General features: G+C 40.1%; 1 protein-coding gene across 1 annotated transcript; it reads right to left on the bottom strand.

The window, feature by feature from the left end:
* Nucleotides 1-855: 855 nt before the first annotated feature.
* Nucleotides 856-12,417, bottom strand: LOC149837796 (uncharacterized). The gene is made up of 6 exons (XM_090008126.1): nt 11,712-12,417; nt 9,984-10,140; nt 9,611-9,803; nt 4,838-4,958; nt 3,493-3,582; nt 856-992 (listed from the first exon to the last, which is right to left on the bottom strand). Exons 1-6 carry the CDS (start codon nt 12,415-12,417, stop codon nt 856-858), a joined length of 1,404 nt encoding a protein of 467 aa, XP_089864252.1.
* Nucleotides 12,418-26,876: the final 14,459 nt, after the last annotated feature.

The following is a 26,876-nucleotide window of genomic DNA, read 5'->3' as shown; positions in this document are numbered from 1 at the left end:
AAATCTAAATACCAGTTTGTTTCTCAAAGTTTTATTGAAATTAAATTCAATTTATATATCTGACTCAATTTCGGATCCAGATCCATTATAAAAATCCAAATCTGAGCTTCGTTGTCCAATGTTTAAAATCAAATTCTCGAAATTTCCAAAATAACTTTTTGAAAAGCTCAGACTGTCCATCTGGTATCCTGTTGGATCCACAACCTTGTATTTCTTGATTTGAGGTTTTAAACCTCAAATATTTTCTAAAGATTCGTACGTATACTCATTTTCTGAAGAAATTTTCCCAAAATAGCATTGAAAACCTTCTTTTGTAAATATTTTCCAAAAATAAAAAAAAAATAGTTTAAATCCTCATTTTCTCGTAAATTTTAAGGTTTTATTCCAAAAATACCGAAAAAAAATTGAAAATTGTAAAGGAAAAGAAAAAAAATATATCTAACAAAAATCAGTTTTTGAAAAAAAACCCTTTTTAAGGAAAAAAACCTTTTTTTTAGAAAAATCCAAGAAAGGAGCCTTCCTTTTGAAATTTGCGTGAAAAATCTGAAGGGCCCCGTAAATTTTTTTTTTTTTACGGTTTTCTCGCAAAAGGTCGGATGCCGAACATTCTTTTTCCCTCCTCTCTCTCGGCCCTTCAGGAAGCTTCCAGTTTCCATGGCCTCCATCAACCTTCTGATCCTCCGAAGCTTCTCCATGACCTCCGTCCATCTGCAACGGAAATCTCGATCGCCCCCTCTCCTTCACGAAGCTTCCACCCCCCATGTGCGATCTCCCCTCCATCGCCCTCCGATCAATGGCTCCGCCATTCCAACCTTTGATCCCAAACCGCCTGCCTCTCGATCTTTCCTTCCCCTCTTATTTAACAAACCCGCATTCCCTCAGGAGAGGGAGGAGATTTTCATGACCATCTCCATCTTTCCCTCCATAATCATCGATTTCCGGCATTCTCCCGCATCGGATCCTCCTTCCAAATAGTCCAAGATCAAAAGCATCTGCAAAACCAGGGGATCATCCCCTTTAGCATCACTCAGAAGCACCGTTTCTCCTTCTTTAAACTTCAAAACCTCTACAAACTAAGGTAAAACATCACTCCCCTCTACCATTACGTTCTCTCCGTGAATTTTTTTTTTCCTTTCAGATCCTCTGTCTCATTTGTTACTCCTCTTCTGCTGAAGCAATACACGCAATGACGATCCGCTTATAAGCGATATCGGCTTGCGTTTTGCAATAGAACTTTGGCCCTTCGTTGGCTACATTGGCTTTCGTATATCCGTTAACTTATGATTTTAATTTCTACAATTTCGCCATACATGGTAAGACGATCCCCTGTTTAGTTAAATTGCTTTGAGTTTTTTTTTGGGGGGTATTTTCTACTTCGCACTATGTGTCTACTTCCTTTGATTTCCGGCGCGAATTGCGATTCTTTTTGTGTATTCTGGAAAATCTCCTCTGACAATCTGTGTTGATCCTTTTACTGGGGGAGGGGGGGGGGCGACGATGCCTCGCGATGGTGTCGTCGACCCACCTGAGTTTTAAATCTTAACTTCATTTTCTTACATTTATTTTACATGTTCCCTTTTTTTTTAACTCATGATAGCTGGTTTCGATTTCTAATTTCTAATAGACTGCTGATTTTCTCTATCATGTTCTTTCCCTTCTGTATTCTGACAAGTTTGTCTTGGCAATTTATCATTCATACACAAGTTTTCCCCGCAGTAGCATCCGATTGTGATGCTTCATTCTAGTTTCGCGATATATTCAACTTTTACCTAGATTTTTTTTTCTTCCCTGAACTCTGTGTTTCATTCAAGTTTCCGATTGCATCATTTTTTTTTCTTTCTTCTTATTTATTCTTTTCTCTCTCTTTTATTTTCTTTCACGACATTGTTCCAGGTAAGTTTTAATTGCATAGGAGAATGAAGAATCATGTCTTTTCTTTTGATTTTCTCTGTCAGTATCATTAAAAAAAAACTGAGGTATTGAATGGGCTGGATTTTCTTTGTTTATCCCTATTCTTCATCTAATGAACAAAGAAGGGATGAGGTCTTTAAGCCAGTGTCATAAATTTCCTTAATATTTGTTCCATTGATTTTATCTTGTTCACTGGGTTCACTAATCCACTCATTGTTTAAATGGCTCACTCACTGTTGTGCCGTTCCATTGGTTATTCACTTAATCTCTTTGTGCATATTGTCATTGAAACAGTGAATTAACAATATACCAACATTCTGTTATACTACAAACATCAATTGCAGTAGTGGTTGCTAATAGAGATCCATAATTTCAGCATTTCCCAATGCTTGATACAGTGATTGCAGTTAACTGTGCTTGCCATTATATACTTGGTTTCCTTATTCAGGCCACTCTTTAGAGGAGACAAATTTTTCACCTATATCGTTCTTTATTGTTAACTTTAGATTCATCTTGCACATATAATCATGTTGATTTCTTTATGTACATAGCCATTTAGAGCATCTATTTTGCATAAAATTTTGTTTTCTTTTGCAGCAAAATTCATCAGATGTATGACAATCATATATCTGTAATGTATTTTCCATTTATTTTGCTTAATATTCATGTCTTGGCATTTATGATTATACTCCATGTATATATGCCTCAACAAGAGTAATGATCACGTCATCCCACAAAAGATATTGTTCAGTACCTCTTCTGCAAATACCTTCAGCCTTACTCATCTATGGCCCTGTGCATATACTTCACGTTTCCCCACTACCTAACGCAGGTCTTTAGCATCACTCAAAAAACTGAGTCAGGAGCCATAGCTCCTGATTATTTTCTCTTTCTTTATCTGGACTGTGAGTAAAATTAGCAAGCCGTGTTCCTTGTCTTAAGTTTGCCGAGTTGACATGTTTGTTTGGCTTTTGGTAGGACTACAGTGTTAGCCAGAAGCCACATCTCTGAGAAGGGCCCAGGTATGTCCTCAAAACTCCACCAATGAAATTACCACTTTTTTTTTATTAGTGTTGTTGCTATCCCTTATAATTACTTCTGAAAACGATATCTTGATGCATGTTTATCCTTGTTATCTGTTAAGAATCACACCCCTTTGCTTCCACAATAACTAGATTAGCAGTTGGTGAAAAGAAGCTTGTTACCTTAGTATCAGTTGTATGATTCCCAGATATGTCCACTCTTAAACTCAGTTTCCCCCCCCAAAAAAAAGGGGATGCATAGACTGTATTGACATTCACCATAAAGTTGTCGCTAGCAAAGAACCCCTTTTTCTGGCATAAAATCAATGATATATTGCTAGAATGCTGTGAAGGCACAACTGCCTCTACTGATTTGGTCTCATTACTTGTAATGCCAATCGGGACCTAGTGTTCCGTCAACTTCCCTGGGACATCAGTTTGTCCCAAAAGTCCCAATTTTCAGTCAAGCAAAAACCCGATTCACAGTGCTTTGACTAAGTCATCCCTTGGTGGTCAGTCCCCAGCAAGTTTCCATTCATCTGATTTATAACATGCTTACCTGAATCGATGGATTCAGTTAGATTTGTAGCTTCTGCAGCTAATCCAACGTGACTCATAACATTGGCAATGTGGTTCAAAATCCCTTCAGCTGGAAGACATACAAGGAAATGGATATACACAGTGCCAAATTGGCCAAGTTACCCAAAGTCCAGAAAATTCTGATGACAATGGCACCAGGCAGAAGGAAATTGACCTCAAACGTGATAAAGGTAGCCCAGTTTGGTCTCGCTACAGCTAGAGTCCCTGTAAATACACACTGCTATCCACCCGGACCATCCCCTTTCCTCTATGGTAATCCATCAGAACTTACCATAGTCGTTGTGTTTTCACCGTGGCTCACAGCACCATCTGCAATACCCCTGCCATTCAACACACTAGATATAAGTGCCAAACTATTCAGACAGGTACCAAAGTTCTGATTCTTTTATGAAAATCCTTCATCCTTCATTTGGACAAGGTCAACAACAAGGCCCAGTGCATAGTGGTTATTACCTCACATTCATCTCCAATTGTGACAGACGTGCATTTATGTGTATTTAGAAAAATTTGGTGTTTTGGAAAGTCCACTTTTCTGCAACCTAGTTTTTGCTCAATGATGGGTAAATTCCTGTACAGAGACTGCATGAAGTCCCTTGTGTTTTCAGGCTGCTCTTTGGTATGTTCCAATTTTTTTTTTGGTCTATAATACAATGTTTCAGTTCTCCGTTTTCATGATCTTCGTGTCACATCATGTGATCATTCTAGGTGGGTGCACCAGGTTGCATAACAGCAGTGAAAGATTACCACATTTTTTTTTCTTTCTCTGACATTTCCCTTGATAAGTACGTGTATCCAAGATAAAGCAAGAGGATCTACCACCCTTAGTGATGAGCTATACAACCACCATTACTACCTGCTGTAGCTTACATTCGGTTTGTATCATAGCCTGTGCTTGCATATACGCTCTTCACAATTTACACTATTCACTTCATATACCCTGTTCACTCTGAATCACATTTGAGTAATACATCACCAGCATATGTCATCCATTTTTACCCATATTACATAAACCTCACCCACCGGTTGTGCAATACAGCCTAATACCCTTCTTCCCCTATCTCTCAGTCGCTTTTGCTATGTTCTTCTCGCACTTGCAGCAGTGCAGGGGTTTTCTGAACTTTCAACAGCAAAAGGCACTGCCATTTACAGCAATATAAAACTTGGTTGTGGTTCATTTGAATCCATAGTAGTACAAAAACATTGTAGTATTTCCATTGTTATTTTCAGCAGTATGAATCACCACTGTTTTCACTTACACTTAGCATAATCCTTATGCTATTCCAATATACACCGCAACCTAGTACAGGCACCATCTGTGTCCAGTCTCTGTACAATTTCAAAACTCACCGAATGCCACAGTTCATTGCGTTCATCTCCTACTTTATTCCACTTGTTACTCAGTCCATCACTAATGTACACAGCTCCCTACACAAATCACAACATTTGTATATTTTCACTATTACCACACCACAACATCTGTACACATGTTCCCAACTAATTGCTGCACCTTCTTCTGCTTACCAGCCACACACACCTGCCCCACTGCAGATATAACTGTACCAGCATTCTCTCTCTCTCTCTCTATATATATATATATATGTGTGTGTGAGTGTGTATACATATATATATAGATATGTGTATATACTTGTATATATATATATATATATATATATATATATATATATATATATGTATATGCATATATGTACATTGCTTACGTAGACATGTATCAGTCCTTAATACAACATCCGTCTATCATATATTCGATGTCCTGTGCTAACTCTGTTTTGCAGGAAGATACTGAATTTCTCTCTTGGACTAGAAATTTCTAATGTTTGCAATTCAAAATTTGTAATAAATTAGGTGTAAATGAGAAAATTTACATTTCATGTTTTAGATAGAATGAATGAGCATAATAATGCCATAAATTGCTTATTTTCATGTTTCTTCCTTCATTTTCCAAAATCTCACAAATGAGAACACGAATGGCACGTGCACCATTTCATAAGAGGTAAATTAATTCTAAGTTGATGATTTACATCAGTGGCCATAGTCAGGATGTAAACAAAACTTAGAATTTTTATCTTTTATAAAATAACACTGAATCCACACTGGATCTTTTTCAAAGATCATCATATTTTCAAATATTTCATCTTTTATCAGAGTTTAACTTAAAATTAATTCAATATATATACCAATGGCCATAGTCAGGATATATTGAGGGTTAATTACATTTTAAACTCTATAAAAGCACAAAAAAATATATTTTATTCTTTACCTGAATTTAAATATAGATTATTATATAATACATTCAATGACCATAGTCAAGGATGTATTATATTTTGAATCTTATTTTAATTCATTTAAAGAATGGGATATGCTTTTCAAAATCCAATTTTAAATTCTTTAAATTCATTCATCACTTAGGATAGAACTGCATCATGTTTTCAAAAAATCCTTTTTTAAAAAAAACTCTGAGTGATGTAAATATCTTCTTCAATCAATCTTCAGTTCTTGTAAAATTCAATTCATCTTTTCATTTTCAATTCTATTTCATTTCCAATCTCAAAGTTCAATTTAACTTTGAGATTTCAAATTCATATTATATTTGAAAAATTCCAATTCAAAACAGATTTCAGAGTTCAATTTGACTTTGCAATTCTAAATTCATTTTATATTCAAAACTTCAATCAAATTCAAAGTTCAATTTAACTTTGAGATTCTTGATTCATCTTCTAAATTCCAAATTCAAGCTGCAAATTCAAGTCCAATTTCAAAGTTCAATTTAAACTTTGAGATTTCCGATCCATCTTCTGATTCAAAAATTCAAATTCGACTTTGAAATTCATTTGTATATCCCAAAAATTCAAATTCTAAATCAGGCTTCAAAGTTCAATTTAACTTTGAAGTCATCTTCTGTTTCAAAAATCAAGTTTTATCCTCTTCCAATTTAAAATAGAAGTTTGAGATTAATTCTGAAATCTTAAATTCAAAATCTGGGTTTTCAGAACCCACATCCATCTTCAAAGGTTCCATTTGGACTTTCAAAAGTCCCAAAATCCAAAGTTAGAATTCAATCTCAACCCATTTTTAGGATCCAGAATCCAATACCACTTTGGATCTCAGACTTCAGATCCAAATCCATTTTAGGATCCAGAATCCAATTCTACTTTGGATCTCAGACTTCAGATTCAATTTCATTTTAGGATCCAGAATCCAATACCACTTTGGATCTCAGACTTGAGATCCAAATCCATTTTAGGATCCAGAACCCAATTCTACATTTGGATCTCAGACTTCAGATCCACTCCATTTTAGGATCCAGAACCCAAATCCATCTTGGATTCCAGATCTCGGATCCCATTCTGTTTAGGATCCGGAATCCAATTCTATTTCCAATTCTAGATTTCAATTTCATTTTCAGATCTCATCTGAACTTCCTAAATCCCTTTCTAATTTTAAATACCATTTGACTTTCTCAGATCCATTCTAATATTCGAATTCAAACATCACTTCAAAATTTCATCTTCTTCTCCTAAATCCATGATTAAATTCAAAGTCCATTTTCGACTTTGAAACTTCAGTTCCTTTCATTTTAAGTTTCAAACCATTCTTTCTCAAGATCAAGATTTATTTTTCCAACTCTAATTTACTTCAAAAACTTAGAACTTCTCTGATCTATCTCAAAAGTTCTAAGTTAGATTTTACCATTCAGAAATCAAATTCTTCACCCCATCATCAAACTGATCTCAGAAAACTTGGAGATTTCCAAATCATTTTTTCAAAAGAAGCATACATCTTTGCATTGCACAAGCATGATTCTTTGTGCATCTTTTAGACTTAGAATAAATTCTTAGATGATATTTAGGCAAAGCAAAAGGCATAGATTCGATCCTTGATTTGATTACCCCTGGTAAAGGCGCCAGGAAAGGTCGAACCTCGTACCGACGAGCGAATCCCGTCTCTCCATTTTCCCGCAAATATTTTCAAAACAGAGGCGAGTTATTTTCTAAATATTTTCAAATCAAGGTCAAGTGAGACCCCGCAAAAGAGTTCCTTTTCTCTCTTTCTTTTCTGTCTTTTCATTTCTCCCTTCAAAAAGGAGAAATAGAGGTTAGAAAAGGAAAAGAGAAGAAAGGGAGAGAAACCACAAGAGAGAAATTTTTTTGAGATGATCACATCACCTTGTAGAGCGAATCTACGTGATTTAGAACCTCAGAAAGCGATAATTGCCAATTTTACGAGAAATGCTCGTGCCGAAACAAGAATTTATCAATCGTGAAATATATATGTCATTTAAAATCCTTCAAAAAAACAGTGGGGCTTACATCCTTCCCTCCTAAAAAGGGATTTCGTCCGCGAAATCATGAACGCTAAGCTACAAAAAGATCAGGGTATTTCTCCCTCATGCTGGCCTCTGGCTCCCATGTGTATTTTTCAATGCCATGGTGTTGCCACCGTACCTTAACTGGAATGGTCTTGGTACGCAAAACTTGATCGCGACGATCAACGATCTCAACAGGTCTCTCGGCCACCGTTAAGTCCTCTTGTACTTCGACATCTTCATATCGGATGATGTGCGATAGGTCCATAATGTACTTCCTCAGCATCAATACATGAAAAACATTATGAATTTGAGCATACTGCTGCGGTAGCTCAATCCGATAGGCTGCTCCACCGATCCTCTCAAGGATCTTGAACGACCCAATGTATCTAGGAGTCAACTTCCCTTTCTTTCCAAAACGAAAGATGCTCGTCGTCGGTGATACTTTCACAAAAACCATGTCGTCCACATCAAACTGAAGCTCTCGTCGCCTCTTATCGGCGTAACTCTTTTGTCTGTCCTGAGCTGCCTTTAGACGCTCTCGGATCTTCTGCACTTGTTGAGTGTAGTGCTAAAGAACAATCAATGATTCACTGGATCGATCACTGATATCGTCCCAATATGACGGTGATCGGCAAGGCCTTCCGTACAAAGCCTCGTACGGAGCCATCCCGATACTAGCGTGATAACTGTTGTTGTAGGCAAACTCGACCAAACACAAGTGTGAATCCCAATCACCTTTCCAGTCGAGCATACAGGCCCGCAACATATCTTCTAACGTCTGAATCGTCCTCTCTGACTGGCCATTAGTCTGAGGGTGAAAGGTTGTACTAAACTTCAGCTTCGTTCCCAAAGCTGACTGCAACTGTCCCCACAATCGCGACGTGAATCTGGGATCACGATCCGAAATGATAGACGTAGGTACACCATGTAACCGCACAATCTCTCGGATATACAAGTCTGCTAAGTTCTCAAGCAGCTGACTGATCCGAATAGGTAAGAAGTGAGCAGACTTGGTAAGTCTATCCACAATCACCCATATTGCATCGTGCTTTCGCCTGGTTCGCGGTAATCCTACCACGAAATCCATCGTGATATCCTCCCATTTCCACTGAGGAATCTCGATCCTCTGCATGGAACCACCGGGATGTTGGTGCTCGATCTTGATTTGCTGACAAGTCAAAAACCTCGAAACATATGCTGCAACTTCACGCTTCATCCCGTTCCACCAATACCTTCGTTGAAGATCCTTAAACATCTTAGTACCACCAGAATGGACGGTGTACTTCGACAGATGTGCCTCATCAAGAATCTCCTTCCTCAACTCAGGGTCATTTGGAACCCAAAGTCGATCCTTCATGCGGATACAACCGCTATCGTAAATGCGAAAAACTGAGCCCTCTTCACGAGCTCGATCGACAAACGTCTGATATTGAGTGTTTCGCTTCTGCACCTCGATAACCTTAGGCAAGAGTTCTGATCGAATGGCCAACTCAGACAATCTAATTGTTCCACCTCCGATCGCGAATGGTTTCCAAGCCACAAAATCTTCAATCAACTTCTGACTCCACACAAGACTAGCCAGAACACTGCTCGATTTGCGACTAAGCGCATTTGTAACGACGTTCTCCTTACCAGGGTGGTAAGACAACGTAAACTCATAATCTTTGATAAACTCGAGCCAACGACACTGTCTCATATTCAATTCCTTCTGGGAAAATAAATACTTGAGACTCTTGTGGTCAGAAAAGACCTCAAATGTATCTCCGTATAGATAATGTCGCCAGGACTTCAGGGCGAACACCACAGCTGCTAACTCCAAGTCATGAGTCGGGTAATTCCTTTCGTGGATCTTCAGCTGTCGCGAAGCATACGCAATAACACGACTGTACTGCATAAGCACGCATCCCAATCTTGTACCTGAGGCATCTGTGTACACCACAAAACTGCCTCTACCAGAAGGTAAAGCTAACACCGAAGAGGTCGTCAGCTTAATCTTCAGGATCCGGAAACTCTCTTCACAAGAGTCAGTCCATTCAAACTTGACTCCCTTACGTAGAAGCTTCGTCAAAGGAAGCGCAATCCTAGAGAAGTCCTGAATAAAATGCCGGTAGTAACCAGCTAACCTGAGAAAACTGCGAATATCGGTAACAGACTGAAGCTGCTTCCAGTCCAACACTGCTTCGACCTTCGCCGAATCAACTGACACCCCATCACTGGATATCACATGACTCTTCGAAGCCAAAACTCTCACTTGGAGAACTTGGCGAACAATTTGTGCTCCTGAAGTACTCCCAACACGATACGCAGATGCTCTCGATGCTGCTTAGGGGTCTCTGAGTAGATCAAGATATCATCGATAAATACGATCACAAACGTATTCACAAACGGACGGAAAATGTGATTCATCAAATCCATGAATGTTGCTGGCGCGTTCGTGAGCTCAAAAGGCATCACAACGAACTCGTACAACCCATACCTAGTTTGAAAAGCTGTGTTCGAGACATCTTCTTCTCTGATCCTGAGTTGATGATAACCCGATCTGAGGTCGATCTTCGAGAATATCTTCGCTCTCTACAACTGATTAAAGAGATCTTCTATCCTCGGCAATGGATACTTATTCTTAATTGTCGCTTGGTTGAGCATTCTGTAGTCAATGCACAACCTCAGGGATCCTTCTTTCTTCTTTACAAACAAAACAAGTGCACCCCATGGCGATGCACTGTTTCTGATAAACCCTTGCTCCATCAACTCTTCCAACTGACGCTTCAGTTCTTCGAGTTCTGCCGAAGCCATATGATTCAGTGCCTTTGAGATCAGAGTCGTTCCAGGTAGCAACTCAATACAAAACTCGATCTCACGCTTCGGAGGTAATCTAGGCAGTTCCTCAGGAAACACATCGGGGAACTTCCGAACTACTTCAAGATCCTCGATAGGGGTTAACACCAAGTCAACAGGGGCGATACTGACCAAGAAAGCAGTACCCCCATTCCGCAGATACTTCTGAACTTTAAACGACGAAATCATACGACTGTCTCGAATAGGTCGAGCAAGGCTGATCTCCAAAACCGGACGATCGGGAGGGTACAAAACCACCTTGCCTTCTCTGCACAGAACTTGAGCATGATACTCAAACAACCAATCCATGCCTAGAATGACATTAAACTCTTTCATGTCTAGCAGGATCAAGTCAGCTGGCAAGTTTTGACTTGCCACTGACACCTCTACGCTCGGGATATACAAAGTACACAAGGACTGATCGCCAGTCGGTGTACGAACTTCCAACGGATAATTCAATAATACAACAGACATAGGCAAAGAACTAGCAAATCTCGAAGCTATGAAAGAATGCGAAGCACCATAGTCAAACAAGGTAAAAGTTGCATGACCAGCGACTGGAATAGTACCTTGGACCAACTCTCCCTTGGTCACTTGCTCGATAGTGGCTGCGTAGGCAAGCCCTGCCACCATCCTCTGCTTACCCGTCTTCTGCTGGGAAGATTGCTGCGGCGGGTATGATTGCTGCTGCTGCTGCTGAGGAAGTCGCTGAGGTGTTGGCTGCGATGTTCCTGGCGTGTTCCTCTGTAGATCATCAGACTGCTTCTTCCGTCAATCCTTGATGTAGTGGACCATCTTGCCACAATAGATGCATCCTCTGAGGTCCCGTGGACACGGTCAGCCAGAATGATCCATCCGACATTTTGGGCAACCCGATGCTGCCACCACCTGTCTTTGTTGCTGCTGGGGTTGGTGATTCTGTCGCTACCGGTTGTTGTTGTTGCGGTTCTTCTTTGCTGGCAAGGCAGACTTCTTTCCACCCGAATTCTGCTGAAATGAATGCTTCTTAGGCCAACTCTTTTGGCCTTGCTGTTGCTGGTTGCCTTTGGACTGCAGAGTCTTCTGGGATTCTGTCCACTCCTGCTCCAGAAGTGTAGCCATCTCCAGGGTTTCCTCTAGAGTCGAGGAAGCACGCGTAAACACTCTCAGGCGTAAGGCTAACTTCAATCCACGAGCGAACTTCATCGCTCGTTCCTTCTCGGTCACATACACGTGAGGGCAGAAGCGCTCCAGGCTTCTGAACTTTGTGATATAGTCCGCCAAAGTAGAGTTCCCCTGCTGAAGGTCGAGGAACTTCTGTATCTTTCGGCTGTGCTCGTGGGTCGGGAAGTAGGCCGCGTAGAAAACCTCTATGAATTGTTCCCACGTGACTGCACCGCCTGCGAACTTGATATCCAAGGTGGTTGCCCACCACCTCTCGGCATCCTTCCGGAGCCGATACATGCCGAAATCCACCTTTCTATCGTCACTGACCTGCAACACATTAAAGATTCGCTCAATCTCTTGTACCCAGTCCTCGGCCGCCTCGGGTGAAGACTTTCCGTCGAAGGAGGGAGGGTTCATAGCCATGAACTGCTTATAGCGCACGACTGTCGCTGGAACTGGAGAGGGAGTAGGAACCGGAGTCTCTCTCTCCTGAGAGGTTCGCATGTTCTCTCCCATAGCACGCATGGCCTCGGTCTGCCTACCCACAACCTCGGCCAGGTTGCTCACAGTGTCCATAATACGATCACATCGCTCGCGCCAAGTCATCTTAAATAAAAAAAGACACGTGTAAGCAATGAGACAAGTCAAAGCATAATTTCATTACTTAAAAAGAAGATGCATACAAATATTCAGTGCAAGCCAGAATTACCCTTCTACAACAGGGTTACAATGCATAAGCTTTCGCAACAATGCAAAAACAACGCAAATCTACAAAATGATCACTGACTCAGTGTTCCAACCACACATGTTCTCGTCTAAACAAACACAGTCACCGCTGCCTACGAGTGTAGTAGTTGCGGTAGGTGTTCCGATTCCTGTATCGTCTCTGCATCGGACGGGGAGGAGAAGCAGGTGTGTACTCAGAAGGACTCACTGCCTTAGTCCACGAAGGTGAAGCTGGCGTGTACTCGGGAAAAAGAGAGCCTGAGTAGGAAGCTGGCGTGTACTCGGGAGAACCTGGTGCCACCTATGCATCTCCCACTGGGTCAACTGCTGACTGTGCCTAACCGTCATGAGGAGCCTCATTCTCCTCGGTCTCAGTGTTACCCATCGCGAGTTCATCACCCAACTTACGCTGACACTCAACCTCGATATGCCCCCTAAGGCCACAGTAGGGGCATACGCTCAAGGCACGAGGACAAATCTGTCCCGCGTGATACTGGTCACATCTCCCAAAAGGAGGTGCCGGATGTGCAAGTATCCGAGCACTCCGCACTATCTGCTGAACCGCTTGATCGAGGGACTTTGTGCCTCGTATCAAGTCGATAAGAGCTCCGAGCATTCGCTCATTCCTCGAATCAGTAGGCATCTAACAAGTTATGTAACTAATCAAGCATGCAAAACTACATACTGTAGAAATCATTAAGAAACAAATGAAAGCAATAATTCAGAACATACTTACAGTGCGATGGACGATACACACAAAAGTCTTGGACCACACTTATAAACTGCAGCTCTGATACCAATCTCTGTGACGCCCCAAACCCCGACCTTGTAAAAACCCTTGGTTTTTTAGCAAATTTTTTTTTTTTTGGATATACAGAGTGAAGAACAACTAGCCGAAGTAAAAAAGGGAAACAAGGGTGAAGCAAAAGCCGCAAGTCTGAGCGAGCCACAGTGAGAAAACCAAACCACAGTAGAAAAGTAAAGCATTTTTTATTTCCACAATAGTTATAATGATACAAAAATGAGACTGGGTAAAAAAAGGGTCAGTCTCACAAAAAAGAGAGGTACAACCCCTCAAAACCCCAAAACCAGAAGACGCCAGAATTTGCTGCAAAGTGTGGGTCTCAAGGCTCCTGCAGTGCACCGTCGCATCGCGCTGCATCTACTCGTCACCTGTATCCCCATAAAAAGGGGTCAGTACTCTTGCGAGTTGGTGAGACAAACCATCCATACATTATCATTTTCAAGGAAAAGCAGGAAGTAAGCAACATGCTACAAGTGTGCTAAGTACTAGACTAACTAGCATAATGGAAAAGTTAAACGCATTTGAAATAAAGTACAAGTGCGTGTCAGGAAGGTGCACATGCCACAAGACTGTCAAACTACAAGTAACAGTGCAACAACAAAGTAACAATGTAGAAACTGAACAACAGAAAGTAGTAGCTAAAGTAGTAGAGTAGGAACCAACCAACAAAGTGTAGCAACTGAACGAAAGTGTGTACTGCTCTAAAGTAATAATTACAGTAAGTCAGTCTGTTTGGTTAGTTCTTATGTTCATCTTTTTACCTCCTTCAGGTACACGAAGGAAAACCCTCAAGTTCTGTGAGACATGCACCCGACATCTGTTATTCAATGTCTAATGTGATAACCAGGGATGCTAGAGAACGAGAAAACCACCTGCGTGCGACACGCAGCCAGGAGAAACCTTTCGCAGGGGTAAAGGATTGCAATTCGTACTACTGCAGTAGCAAAGGTTCCTGTAGAGGGCAACCTTGACCTCCCTAACTCCGAGTGACTGGAGGTCAGAGGGCACATCGGCTCCTCAAAAGAACAAGTCGTAGTAGCGACACGTCACTCGGGGCTGTACCATTCACCCTCTCCCTGGGTGACCAAATTGTGAATGGGGTGCAACGAGTTTATCTTATTTAGGCTCAAGCTTCAAATCATACCTCCTCTCGAGGTAGTCGTGCCTCGTGGTCCCCGTGGGGTACGCAAACGAGGACTTGGCCTGCCCATTCACGTGCTCAGCCTCACACGGCCACCACGAGCACACCGCCTGTAAAGACAATAATATACCATTTTATGCCTAGGGTGACACGAACTCGTGAACACATTCTCACGTCCCCGGGCCATTGCCCATAGACTCCAACCGAGTCTCAAAACCTCAATAGGTCAAAGGTGTCGAACCCTACAATATTCTTAGTTCATTTCTCAAGTGTATGCCATGTCGAGTATAAAGCACCCCACTGGTGCAACGTATATCCGTCGATATACAAATGAAAACCAAACAGGAAGGCACTCGACACCTGACCTAGTGACATACATGTCAAGACGTGCCAACTTGCACGGGCGAAACAGGACACCCCACACAAGTATAATTTTGCCCAAGTATCATGCTGTGAGCAACGATACATCGACAAGCAGGTAAGGTACCACTAACTACAATTCTGAGTGGCACAAGGCTCAAAATACATATACTGTAGTTACGAGGTATGCAAGGAGCATCCTGAGCCTGGACTATGTATTTCTTCCAAACATGCATATAATTGTCATAACGAGGCAAAACCCACGTAGCGAATCCATTCGCGAAGGAGCCTCGCAAATCCGATACTCACGAGTGTCAAGTGATAGAATCTGACATAATCCCATACTTATGGGAACAACATTCGCATATCCAGATGTGCGACCGCACTCTGTTCGCACAACCGTGGCACGAACAAGACTGAAGCCTGAAAATCCGCAGGACCGTACAAACCCACACAAGCGTGTGTCGCTACACTGCTTGCAAGCTCAATCGTACTGCTACCTCTACGGGGCTGCGAGATACGAGCAACCGAAGCCTGAAGCAGCAACAAGCGTTGCTTGCAGGCAATGAATTCGCTACTTGGCTAAAACATCGCCTATTGGCACGCAAGGACAACCATTGCCACAGATGAGTTCCTATGGGACTCCACGGGGCCGTGCCAATCTTGTCGAAACCCGCGAGTGGTCCGGACCCCATGTCAGAGTCCAACAAGGGGTTGCTCACACTGGCGGCAAGGTGGCTGGGTGTCTTAGCACCCGGTGTCGATTTGGCCCCAACGGAGGACCAAAAACCCGGAGGGGCTGAACAAGTGGCTAAGCCACGGGGGCCCTGCCACCCTTGTCCACGCCCAGCGGCAGTCCAAGTGGGGCTGACAGCCACAATGGCTTCAGCCCACACTGGGAGACCCGGGTGTGTCAACACCCGGCTAAGCCTAGAGCGCCCATAAGGGTGCTAGGCTAAGCCCAGGGCCCAACGGGCCAACCAAGACCTAAAGCGAGGTCTGGTTCGCACATGACCAGACCTAGATGGGTCACAAAAACCTCTGGTCTGAACCCAGCTGTGGGTTCGGACCAGGGTGTTGGGCCTTAGCCCACACCCTTGAGGGTGTGGCTAACCCCTCCACACTACCAAGTGGGTCAGACCCACCGATCTGGCCTGGACCCTATTGGTCAAGGCCCAGCCGACAAAAAGGGGGCTAGGGCACCTGGGAGTGTGCCCCATAGGCACCTCTGGTCTGGCCCAAAAGTGGGTCCAGACCCAGGGCACCCGCTGGGTGCGCAACAGCCCACAAGGGGCACCAAGGGGGATATGGTGGGGCGCCCACCCGGGTTAGGTGGCGCCACACCAAGGAGGTGGTCTGGGCCACTAGGGGTCCAGACCCAGCCTAACTACCCCAGCAACTGAGGTTGCTGGGGGCAAGCCACGCCTGCTCTGACCCAGCCATGGGTCCAGACCAGGCCCACAAGGGGGCCACCGCGCCACCAAGGGCGCGCCCAGCACAAGCCCGGGTGCTCTAAGCACCCGACCTCAAGCTGCACAACAGCTAAACATGTAAGGGGGGGGGGGGTCAGCCACTTGCTATAAACCCTAGGTCTGTAGCACCTGGCTTAACCCATCCCAGGGTTGAGCCTAGTCGCACCAGCTTGGTGCACCCACCAAGTGGGTGTGCCAAGAGGATGGCACGGGTGCCATGCGCACCGGGCTCTCAGCTGCACCTAGGCAGCGAGCAAGGGGCAAAAAGGGGGCCTGCACAGGCCCCTTGGTTCGAGCCAAAGGGTGGCTCGGACCAGGGTTGTGGCCCCTTTGACCACGCAGGTCAACACCCACACAAAACCACCGGGTGCTAAGGCACCTGATCATGCATATATTTTAGGGATTTTTCATATAAAAATATGCATGATTTCATGAGAAAATGATTTAAAAACCCAATTTTATGTTAGTTTCGAGTAAATGTGCTAAAATGATTTAAAAATAGAAAATGCATGAAAAATAGTTTTATTTTACATTTTAATGCCTATTTTAGTGTTTGACATAATTGTAGTAGTTTAGTTTTTGAAAATCATAAAAAAAAACTAAGTTAAAATAGACTTAGTTTTGTATTTTCTAAAACATAGTCATTTTAAGTTGTTTTGTAAATAACTTTTTGAAGAGAGGTTTTTGAAATGCAATTTTACAAAGAAGAGGGACTTATGGAGAAAAGTTCAAAATTATAAATATCATACGTAGGGGGAAGAGAGGCTTGTCTTCTCTCTTTTGCCCAAGCCCTCTCTTCTTCCCCTTCCTCTCCACCTCTTCTTACCTCTTCTTCTCCTTCTCCCTATTTTCCCCTCTTTTTCTCATCCTCTTTCCGGTGGAGAATTCCGGCAATGGCTGAAGCAAGATAGAGGATTCCAACCTCTCTTCTAACCATTCCAATTCGGTAAGTTCTTCTTCTTTCTCTTCTTTTCTCTTCTTCTTCTTCTTCTTCCTATTCTTCTCCTTTTCTTCTTTGAATTGTTGTTTTCATGTTTAGAACTCAAATTCCATTAGAGAAAAAAAAAGAGAACATGTTGTTTTAGATTTAAAAATTTCCAGTTTGTAAACATTCTCAAAATCTGTGAATCGTTGAAGTGTTTTTACTGTATTTGAATTGTTTTTTTTTTAGTTTACTGTATTAGGAATCGTGTCTTTTTTACTATATTAGCATCAAATCATCAGAAAATCAAAAATATGATCAATTAAATTCATGCTTTGCTCTTTGATCTGTTAGAAATTCATTAGATCAAGCATTGAAAATCTAGATAGATCTTCATTTCTTCCAGCAATTATTTTTTTAAAGATCATTTGAGGAAAATTGCTGGTATCGATCAGATAATCATTGAATCCGATCAATGATTCTGATAAAGGCTTTGATTCTACCAGCAATCTGACTGCTGAAAATATTAATTGATTCCATGGATTTCAAATGCTTATTATCAGCTGTAAAAAATTTCAACATCTAGCCGCCAGAAATTTCTATCGTGAAATTTTGTCAAGATATATAGTTGCCAGAATTTTCTTATTTAGATCGTGAAATCTTGTCACGATTGGCATCTGACAGAGGGATAATGCTGTGTATGTTGATAATAGTGAAACATTTACTGGAATCCAGAAATCTGAGTAATGATGTTACTGTTCTGGTAAAAATTTGAGAATCCGATAGATTTCAATTTGAAATTTCGGTGGATTTAAATATGAGAATCCGGCGATCATTTAATTATCAGATTAGTGCTTGTTTGTGTGAAAAATCAGCACGATCATTTGATCTCCTGAGATATGGTGTTGTTCGGTGTGCTGGATTGAGTTTCTTCTATTAAAATTCAGAGTTATCATTGTGAATAAGAATCTGGCGGCACTCTGATTATCGGATAACATTTTTAAATGGGATTCTTGTTTTCCGGTGGAGGCTGTTGAAGAGTTCCGGTGGATGCTGTTGAAAAGTTCCGGTGAAAGATGTTGAGAGTTCTGGTAGACTGTTGAGAGTTCCGGTGGAGGATTCGCTGGAAATTCTGGTGGTTCAGCTCTCTGAACCACGGTGGGAACCGAAATCACACGACAAATTGCTTACTGCAATCACATGGCAAACAGAAGGATTCGCCGGAAATTTTCCTAATTGCTTGTTTTTTTTTATTCTCACGGCAAAGAATTGTTTTGAAATAAGTGTTTTCCAGCAAATGTAGTTGTTTCTTACTCTTTGGTGCTTACTGTTTAAAGTTTGTTTGATTGATCTTTGGCATTAGTTAACTGTCTGTTTTGAATTAAACTAGTGATTTCTGATTTTTGAACATATGCTACTAGCTGATTAGTTAATACTTTTACTTAGATGTTTTGAAATTTGGCTTAATTAGTTGATTTGAACTAATTAGCAATGACGAGTACTTTGTAATTAGAATATCTAGCCAATTAGTAATTAGTTTACTTAGTAAAAATAAAATTTTGATGTTAGTTAGTTTGTAATAATACTTTTAGTCTTAGAAGTAATTCGTTAATTGTCATTAGTTTAATATAGTCTTAATTGTCATCAGTTTCATTTCATGATATCTTTCATAAAAATTTTTTAAGTGTACTTTGTTTCATATAAGTTCTATTTCTACTGTGGTACTGCTCATGTTCATTTGAATTGTGCAGGATTGCACGAGATTGGAGCAGAAGAGACTACGTGACACGAAGTGAAAAAAAAAATAGAAGATTTTTTTTTACTTTTCAGTTTAGACTTAGAATTTTAATTGGGCTTGTAAATATTGCACTTTACGCCCTCTGTGAAGGGTATTCATTTGTTGTAATAGCTAGTTGTTTTTACTTTTCTGAACATTTTACATTTCAATAATTCAGCAATAAAGATTAGTTTAGACTTGTGTGTTTGAATACAACATATTCCCGTTCCCTGAGTTCGACCCGGTCTCATCCACTAGTGAGAACCGGTTTTTATTATTTGATGTCTGGTTTTCACATGTTTTACATTTAAAAATCTTTTCAAAATTACAACGATTGCAAAAAGACATCAAATTTTTGGCGCCGTTGCCGGGGAACGGCGTAATATTAGTATTCACTTTATTGCCTAGTGTTTGTGTTGCATTTAGGTTTAGAACCACGTATGTGCATATCTTAGAGAAGAGCTTACTTTTCTGCACAGCCCACCTATTAGGATTTCCTTAGAGGTGACTGTGTACGATTGGTACCGTACACATAGATTTGATATTCTTATGCATAATCTCTTTTATGTGTAACTGTGTGGTGTTTGTTTAGTTCTTGTTGTTTTTAGTTTACTCGCTTTGTGGTTTGCGTGGTTTGGCCGCTTAGTGCTTTAGTTAGGTAGAAAACCCAAAGTTAGGACGTGTGCTACACCGGTCTACTCTAAGGTGTACGCAATGGCTGACGATCATCAATTGATCCGTCCTTTGAGGGAGTACTTCATGCCAAATACGTATACTCCCGCCTCCTGCATCACGAGACCTGATGTAGGAGCGAGCCATTTTGAGATTAAGGCCAGTGTGATTCAAATGTTACCTTCGTTTTATGGCCTTAGCAATGAGGACCCATATCGTCATCTCGACGAATTCCTTGAGATTTGCTCGACTGTGCGAATCAATAATTTTGGAGAAGATGATATGCGGTTAACCTTGTTTTCGTTCTCTCTCAAAGATAAAGCCAAGCACTGGTTAAAATCTCTTGAGACGGTTTGTATTACTACTTGGGAAGGAATGCAAAGAGAATTTTTAAAAAAATACTTCCCAATTGGTAAAACGAATCAGTTTCGTAAAGCTATAACCAGTTTTTCTCAAATTGAGGGAGAACAATTTCATGAGTCTTGGGAGAGATTGAAAGATCTTCTCCGCAAGTGTTCCCATCACCAGGTGCCTCGTTGGCAGTTGGTGCAGTATTTTTATGACGGGCTTACTGAGGAGCATCGTCAAATGGTTGATTCGTCTTGTGGGGGAACTTTTATGCTCAAGAGTGAGGATGAGGCGTGGTCTCTATTCGAGACCTTGAGTGAAAACACGATGCATCATAACTTGTCTTCACGGCTCGATAGGACTACATCTCTGTCTAGTGGTCCTAGGAAGGTTGGGATTTCCGAAGTTGGGTCCGAATTAGAATTGCGTACCAAGGTTGACCAGTTGACTAGGAAGTTAGATCAATTCCTAGCCAATTCTTCAAGAAATCAAGTAGAAAGAGTGTGCGAGCTATGTGCTAGCCCTGCACACTGTGTTTCAGATTGTCCGGCAGCGCCATTATATCCTGAATTCGTTTAGGAGCAGGTAAATGCTGCCCAAGGTTTTGCTAGACCCATGCCTGATTCGTTTACATCATCATATAACCCAGGTTGGCGAAACCAGTCTATTTTTCCATCCCATCAGCCCTCCCAGACACAGTATAGACCCAGTAACCCTTCACAAGGTTACTCGCATCCCATTTTTTCACAGGTTCATCCCCCAGCCCAACATGCTTATACTCAACCCCATCCTCATGAGCCTTCATTTAGTCAATCCTTCCAAGATAGGATATTACAACTTTTGAGCTCCCATACGCAGTCAATAGCCAAGCTAGAGACTCAAATGGGACAGTTGGTTGAGACTTTCACTAGGCAAAGCCAGGGGAACCTTCATAGTCAGTCTGTTGTCTCAAAGGGAGAGGATTCCATGTCATTTGACTTGCAGCCCACTGATTCACATCATGAGCAAGTCAAATCTGATACATCCCTTCAGAGCGGGAAGGTGTATCTCCCCACTCGGGAATCGACTCATGAGCCCCATATCATTTCAACTGACAAGTCGATTTCCATTTTTCCTCAGCAGAAGGGGCAAGGCCCTCAGTTGTTACAGTCTTCACATAAAGCCCCATTTTCTCAGCCTTTAGGATCACCGATTGTTTTTACTAAGCAAGAGGTGCAGATGCAGAAGGTGCTTGACCAAGTCAAGCCTGATCATATTCACCACTTGTCTGAACTTGCATTCATTGATACTCGGTCGGTCCTAGACTCTCGATTTTTGACCAGTCTCTCAGATGAGACTAATCTCCATTCTTCATGTCAAGAGAGTTATGATCCTACAGTTAGAGGTAGACGGGATGGAAACACAGTGCGTAGTGTCACAGATGACACTCTTTTCTTCATAGAGCCCGGTTGAGTCTGACTTCATGTCCATTGATCTCATGGACGATGAAGGATTTTTCTAGGGATCCGTCTGGCTGGGGACGTGAAACTTAGCGCTTTATGGGAGGCAACCCATATCTTGTATATTATTAGATTTGTTTAGAATTTATAGATTTTATTTTTTCATGAGTTTTTCATGTTCTTTTTGTTTCATTCATGAGTTTTATGTTTTGTCATGTATACATTTCATTCATTACATTCATAGAACGTATATTTTTAATTCATGTCAGGTTATTCTACTCTTTTCCCTCATTTATTTCTCTCATGTGCATTCACGTAGTTTCATATAAGCATGGGGGAGTGCCACTGGGACAGTGTCATTCAAGCATGGGGGAGGGTGTAGTTTGCACACCTTGATATTTCTGTTTACGTTCTTGCACATGTTTACACATCTCTCATGAAAAGTAGATTTTTAAAGAAATAGTTTGTACTTATATGAATGTTATTTCAAATCTGATGTTTGTAGAGGATTTTTAAGCCCCACGAAAAATTTTTCTGACATAAATCTAAAAATTATGGTTGTTTATGCAGATTTCAAAGAAATGATGATAAATACATGTTAGAATTTATTTTGAATCATAAATATGAATATGCACAGTTCTATTTTTGAAAAACTAAGCAAATGAACAAAAGCGTAAAAATGAGCTCAAAAAGTGAGAAAAAGCATGCGTTAGGTTGTTTGGATAATTCTACAATCCTTAGTAGATGGAACTTAGATGTAAGTTGAAACTTTTAATTCCATTTTCAAAAAGGAGAGTGGAAAACTTTGTGATCCTAAGTAACTGAGAACAGATACAAGTTGAAATGTTTGACTCTCATGTTATAAGGGTGAATGAAGGAAGTCACTTTTATGTCTTAGTTGATATCTTGTGATATGTATTGAAAAAGTATAGAAGATATTGACATTGCACAAGGCATAAAAGCAGACCACACGCAAGCTATAAGAGAAGAATGAATACGCAAAAAGAAAAAGCGTGAAAAAAAAAATGAAAAGAGCTGAAAAAGAGAGAAAAGTTCAGTGCTTAGAAGTGTGATTGAGAAAACCTGTGCAGAAAACATATGAGTGAGGATAAGTAAATAATAATAATATGTTTTTATTTGATTTTCTAAGAATAAAACATAAATAATTGTGATATTTAGAAAAGTGAAAGAAATTCTTTTTCTGTGGTGGTATATAAAAGACTCTAATTATGTTTTGATTTAGAAATAACAGGAAATAGTTGTGAAAATAAAGTCTTTAATTACCTACTGATTGTGAGGATGTGTAATATTATGCATACATGACAGAGATGTTTGTGGGTAGCATCACTGCAAACCCTCACGAGACCATACTCGTCCACTGGGGTAACCCAGGGGTTGAAAGGGCTTGTTGCAAGAGCTAAATGCAACTGTGATTCCTACGAAAGTGAGTTAGGTGATAGTTTGATTTCGTGCATTTTTCTAGTTTGCTCGAGGACTAGCAAAACATAAGCATGGGGGTATTTGATCATGCATATATTTTAGGGATTTTTCATATAAAAATATGCATGATTTCATGAGAAAATGATTTAAAAACCCAATTTTATGTTAGTTTCGAGTAAATGTGTTAAAATGATTTAAAAATCGAAAATGCATGAAAAATAGTTTTATTTTACATTTTAATGCCTATTTTAGTGTTTGACATAATTGTAGTAGTTTAGTTTTTGAAAATCATAAAAAAATTAGAGTTAAAATAGACTTAGTTTTGTATTTTCTAAAACATAGTCATTTTGAGTTGTTTTGTAAATAACTTTTTGAAGAGAGGTTTTTGAAATGCAATTTTACAAAGAAGAGGGACTGATCATGCATATAATTCAGGGTTTATTAACATTTAAATATGCATGATTTTATAAAATAATGTTTCAAATACTCAATTTTATGTTAGTTCTCGAGTAAATGTGCTAAAATGAATTAAAAAGAGAAAATGCTTGAAAATTAGTGTTATTTTGCAATTTAATGAATATTTTAATGTTTGTCATTGTGAGTTCCTAAAAAAAATAATAATAATAAAATAAAAATTAGAGTTGAGAATATAGTTAGTTAGTTTTAAAAATAAAAAATAAAAAATTATAAAATAAGTTGAAATGAGGTTTAGTGTAAATATTTTTAAGAAGTAGTCTTTAGTTTAGTTGAGTTTTGAGGTTTTTAGTAAATAAAATTCTGTAAAACAGTTTTTAGAATTTTTGAGAATAATAAAACAAACTGGGTTTCACGGTTTGAGAGTTTTGAAAATAAATCTGTTGCAAACCGGTTGAACCGGTTTGGAGTTTTTTTTAATTGAAAAACAAACAGCAGCAAACCGGTTCAAACCGGTTTGCTTGATGTTAAAAACCCAACGGAGGGGAAAATTTTCCCCGTCTTCATTTTTTGCGCCAGAGCCCTCTCCTCTAACCCCTCTTTTCCCTCCACCTTGTTTTCTTCCCTCCTTCTTCCCCTTCTCCCTTGATTTCTTCTTCTTCCCTGTTTCCGGTGGAGGTGCTTCTTCAACGGCGACGGCGTTGACGGTGGAGGCCAGCTTCTTTCCCCAAACCCCTCAGGTTCACGGTGAGTGCTGATTCTTCTTCTTCTTCTTCTTCTTCTTTTTCTGATTCTTTTCTTCACATTTATCTTCTGTTGCTGAATTCGATCAATGAAGTAAGAAAATGTTTCTGTTTAGTTAAAAATGAAAAAAAAATATAAAGAGGATCGATCATCTGGATCGATTCTCAATTTTTCCGGCAATCACTGTTTTCAAAGATATTTGAAACTGATTTTTAATATCGATCAACTTTTAGCAATCAATTGCATCTGAAGCATCTGATCGATTATTCATTCTTTCTTTTAGCAATCAATTGCATCATTTGAAATAACAGAGGTCGATTTATGGTTCGGATGAATAATTGGATCTGAAGCATCGTGACTGAGCCTCCGGCGATGATATAAAGCATCGTGACTGAGAATCCGATAATTTGAGTATCGGATTAGTGTTTGTATGTGTGAAGAATCAATACATTCACATGATCTACTGAGTTCTGGTGTTATTCAGTGTTTTGGATTTATTTTCTTCCATAAAAATTCAAATTATCATCCATGAATGATAATCCGGTGGTGCTTGTATTCCAAACCAATTGAATTTGATAATCGGCTAATTCTAGCCGATTGAAATTTTGTGGAATTCTGTTTCTGGCTAAGAATCCCTTGCATGAGCTGTGACTTCATGAATACTCTGTCCTGATATCCGGTGACTGTTTGAAATTCTGGTGGTTATCTTCTGTTATTTGAAAATTCCAGTGATTATTCATTTGTGCATTCACAAGATTTTAAAATGTTTACTGAAAGTTGATCGATCATATGGATCAATCGGATGGCTGAATCCGATGTGAATGTGGAGAGCCACTGAGTTTTGGATCACTGCTATTGTTTTATGGTAACAGTAATGAATCTTGAGTATTATAGTTTCATTTAATTCCTTCATGGGAGCTGTTCTCTAATTATCATTTGAAGGCTGTATCTGATCTTTGATGTCATTTTCTGTTGATATTTGAATACAAATAGTTGTATTAATTGGTTGATACAATCCAGTTCTATGGATCAGATTAAATGATTAAATTTGCTGAATAAATTGCTACAAAGTTGCTGACTTTCAAATATATTGATTGAAGAGTGTTGTGAGTGAATTGAAAACTTTGGTGGATGTTTGAAATATCAGTGAATGATAATATTGCTTAAATCCAGTAAATATCATCATTTTTTAATTAGAGGTGTCATTTAGATTTTATAATTCTTTTAGTATAGTTTTATCCTTCTATCTTTTGTACTGCTTGTGTTCATTTGATTTGTGCAGGATCGCACAGGAGTGGAGCAGAAGCGATTGCATGACATGGGACGTGCAAGAATAGAAGATGTTTTTCTCTTATTTTAGAATTTAGGAATTTAATTGGGTTTGTAAATATTGCACTTTACGCCCTCTGCGAAGGGTATTCATTTGTTGTAATAGTTAGTTGTCTTTACTTTTTTTGAATATTTTACATTTCAAATAATTCGGCAATAAAGATTAGTTTAGATTTGTGTACTTGAATACGATATATTCCCGTTCCCTGAGTTCGACCCGGTCTCATCCACTAGTGAGAACCGGTTTTTATTATTTGATGTCTGGTTTTCACATGTTTTACATTTAAAAATCTTTTCAAAATTACAACGATTACAAAAAGACATCAAATTTTTGGCGCCGTTGCCGGGGAACGGTGTAATATTAGTATTCACTTTATTGCCTAGTGTTTGTGTTGCATTTAGGTTTAGAACCACGTATGTGCATATCTTAGAGAAGAGCTTACTTTTCTGCACAGCCCACCTATTAGGATTTCCTTAGAGGTGACTGTGTACGATTGGTACCGTACACATAGATTTTATATTCTTATGCATAATCTCTTTTATGTGTAACTGTGTGGTGTTTGTTTAGTTCTTGTTGTTTTTAGTTTACTCGCTTTGTGGTTTGCGTGGTTTGGCCGCTTAGTGCGTTAGTTAGGTAGAAAACCCAAAGTTAGGACGTGTGCTACACCGGTCTACTCTAAGGTGTACGCAATGGCTGACGATCATCAATTGATCCGTCCTTTGAGGGAGTACTTCATGCCAAATACGTATACTCCCGCCTCCTGCATCACGAGACCTGATGTAGGAGCGAGCCATTTTGAGATTAAGGCCAGTGTGATTCAAATGTTACCTTCGTTTTATGGCCTTAGCAATGAGGACCCATATCGTCATCTCGACGAATTCCTTGAGTATTGCTCGACTGTGCGAATCAATAATTTTGGAGAAGATGCTATGCGGTTAACTTTGTTTCCGTTCTCTCTCAAAGATAAAGCCAAGCACTGGTTAAAATCTCTTGAGACGGTTTGTATTACTACTTGGGAAGGAATGCAAAGAGAATTTTTAAAAAAATACTTCCCAATTGGTAAAACGAATCAGTTTCGTAAAGCTATAACTAGTTTTTCTCAAATTGAGGGAGAACAATTTCACGAGTCTTGGGAGAGATTGAAAGATCTTCTCTGCAAGTGTCCCCATCACCAGGTGCCTCGTTGGCAGTTGGTGCAGTATTTTTATGACGGGCTTACTGAAAAGCATCGTCAAATGGTTGATTCGTCTTGTGGGGGCACTTTTATGCTCAACAGTGAGGACGAGGCATGGTCTCTATTCGTGACCTTGAGTGAAAACACGATGCATCATACCTTGTCTTCACGGCTCGATAGGACTACATCTCTGTCTAGTGGTCCTAGGAAAGTTGAGATTTCCGAAGTTGGGTCTGAATTAGAATTGCGTACCAAGGTTGACCAGTTGACT

The sequence above is a fragment of the Nuphar pumila genome, chromosome 5 (assembly GCF_984573655.1).
Source record: "Nuphar pumila chromosome 5, dmNupPumi1.hap1.1, whole genome shotgun sequence".
Lineage (NCBI taxonomy): Eukaryota > Viridiplantae > Streptophyta > Magnoliopsida > Nymphaeales > Nymphaeaceae > Nuphar > Nuphar pumila.
This window is presented reverse-complemented; position numbering and strand designations above follow the sequence as displayed.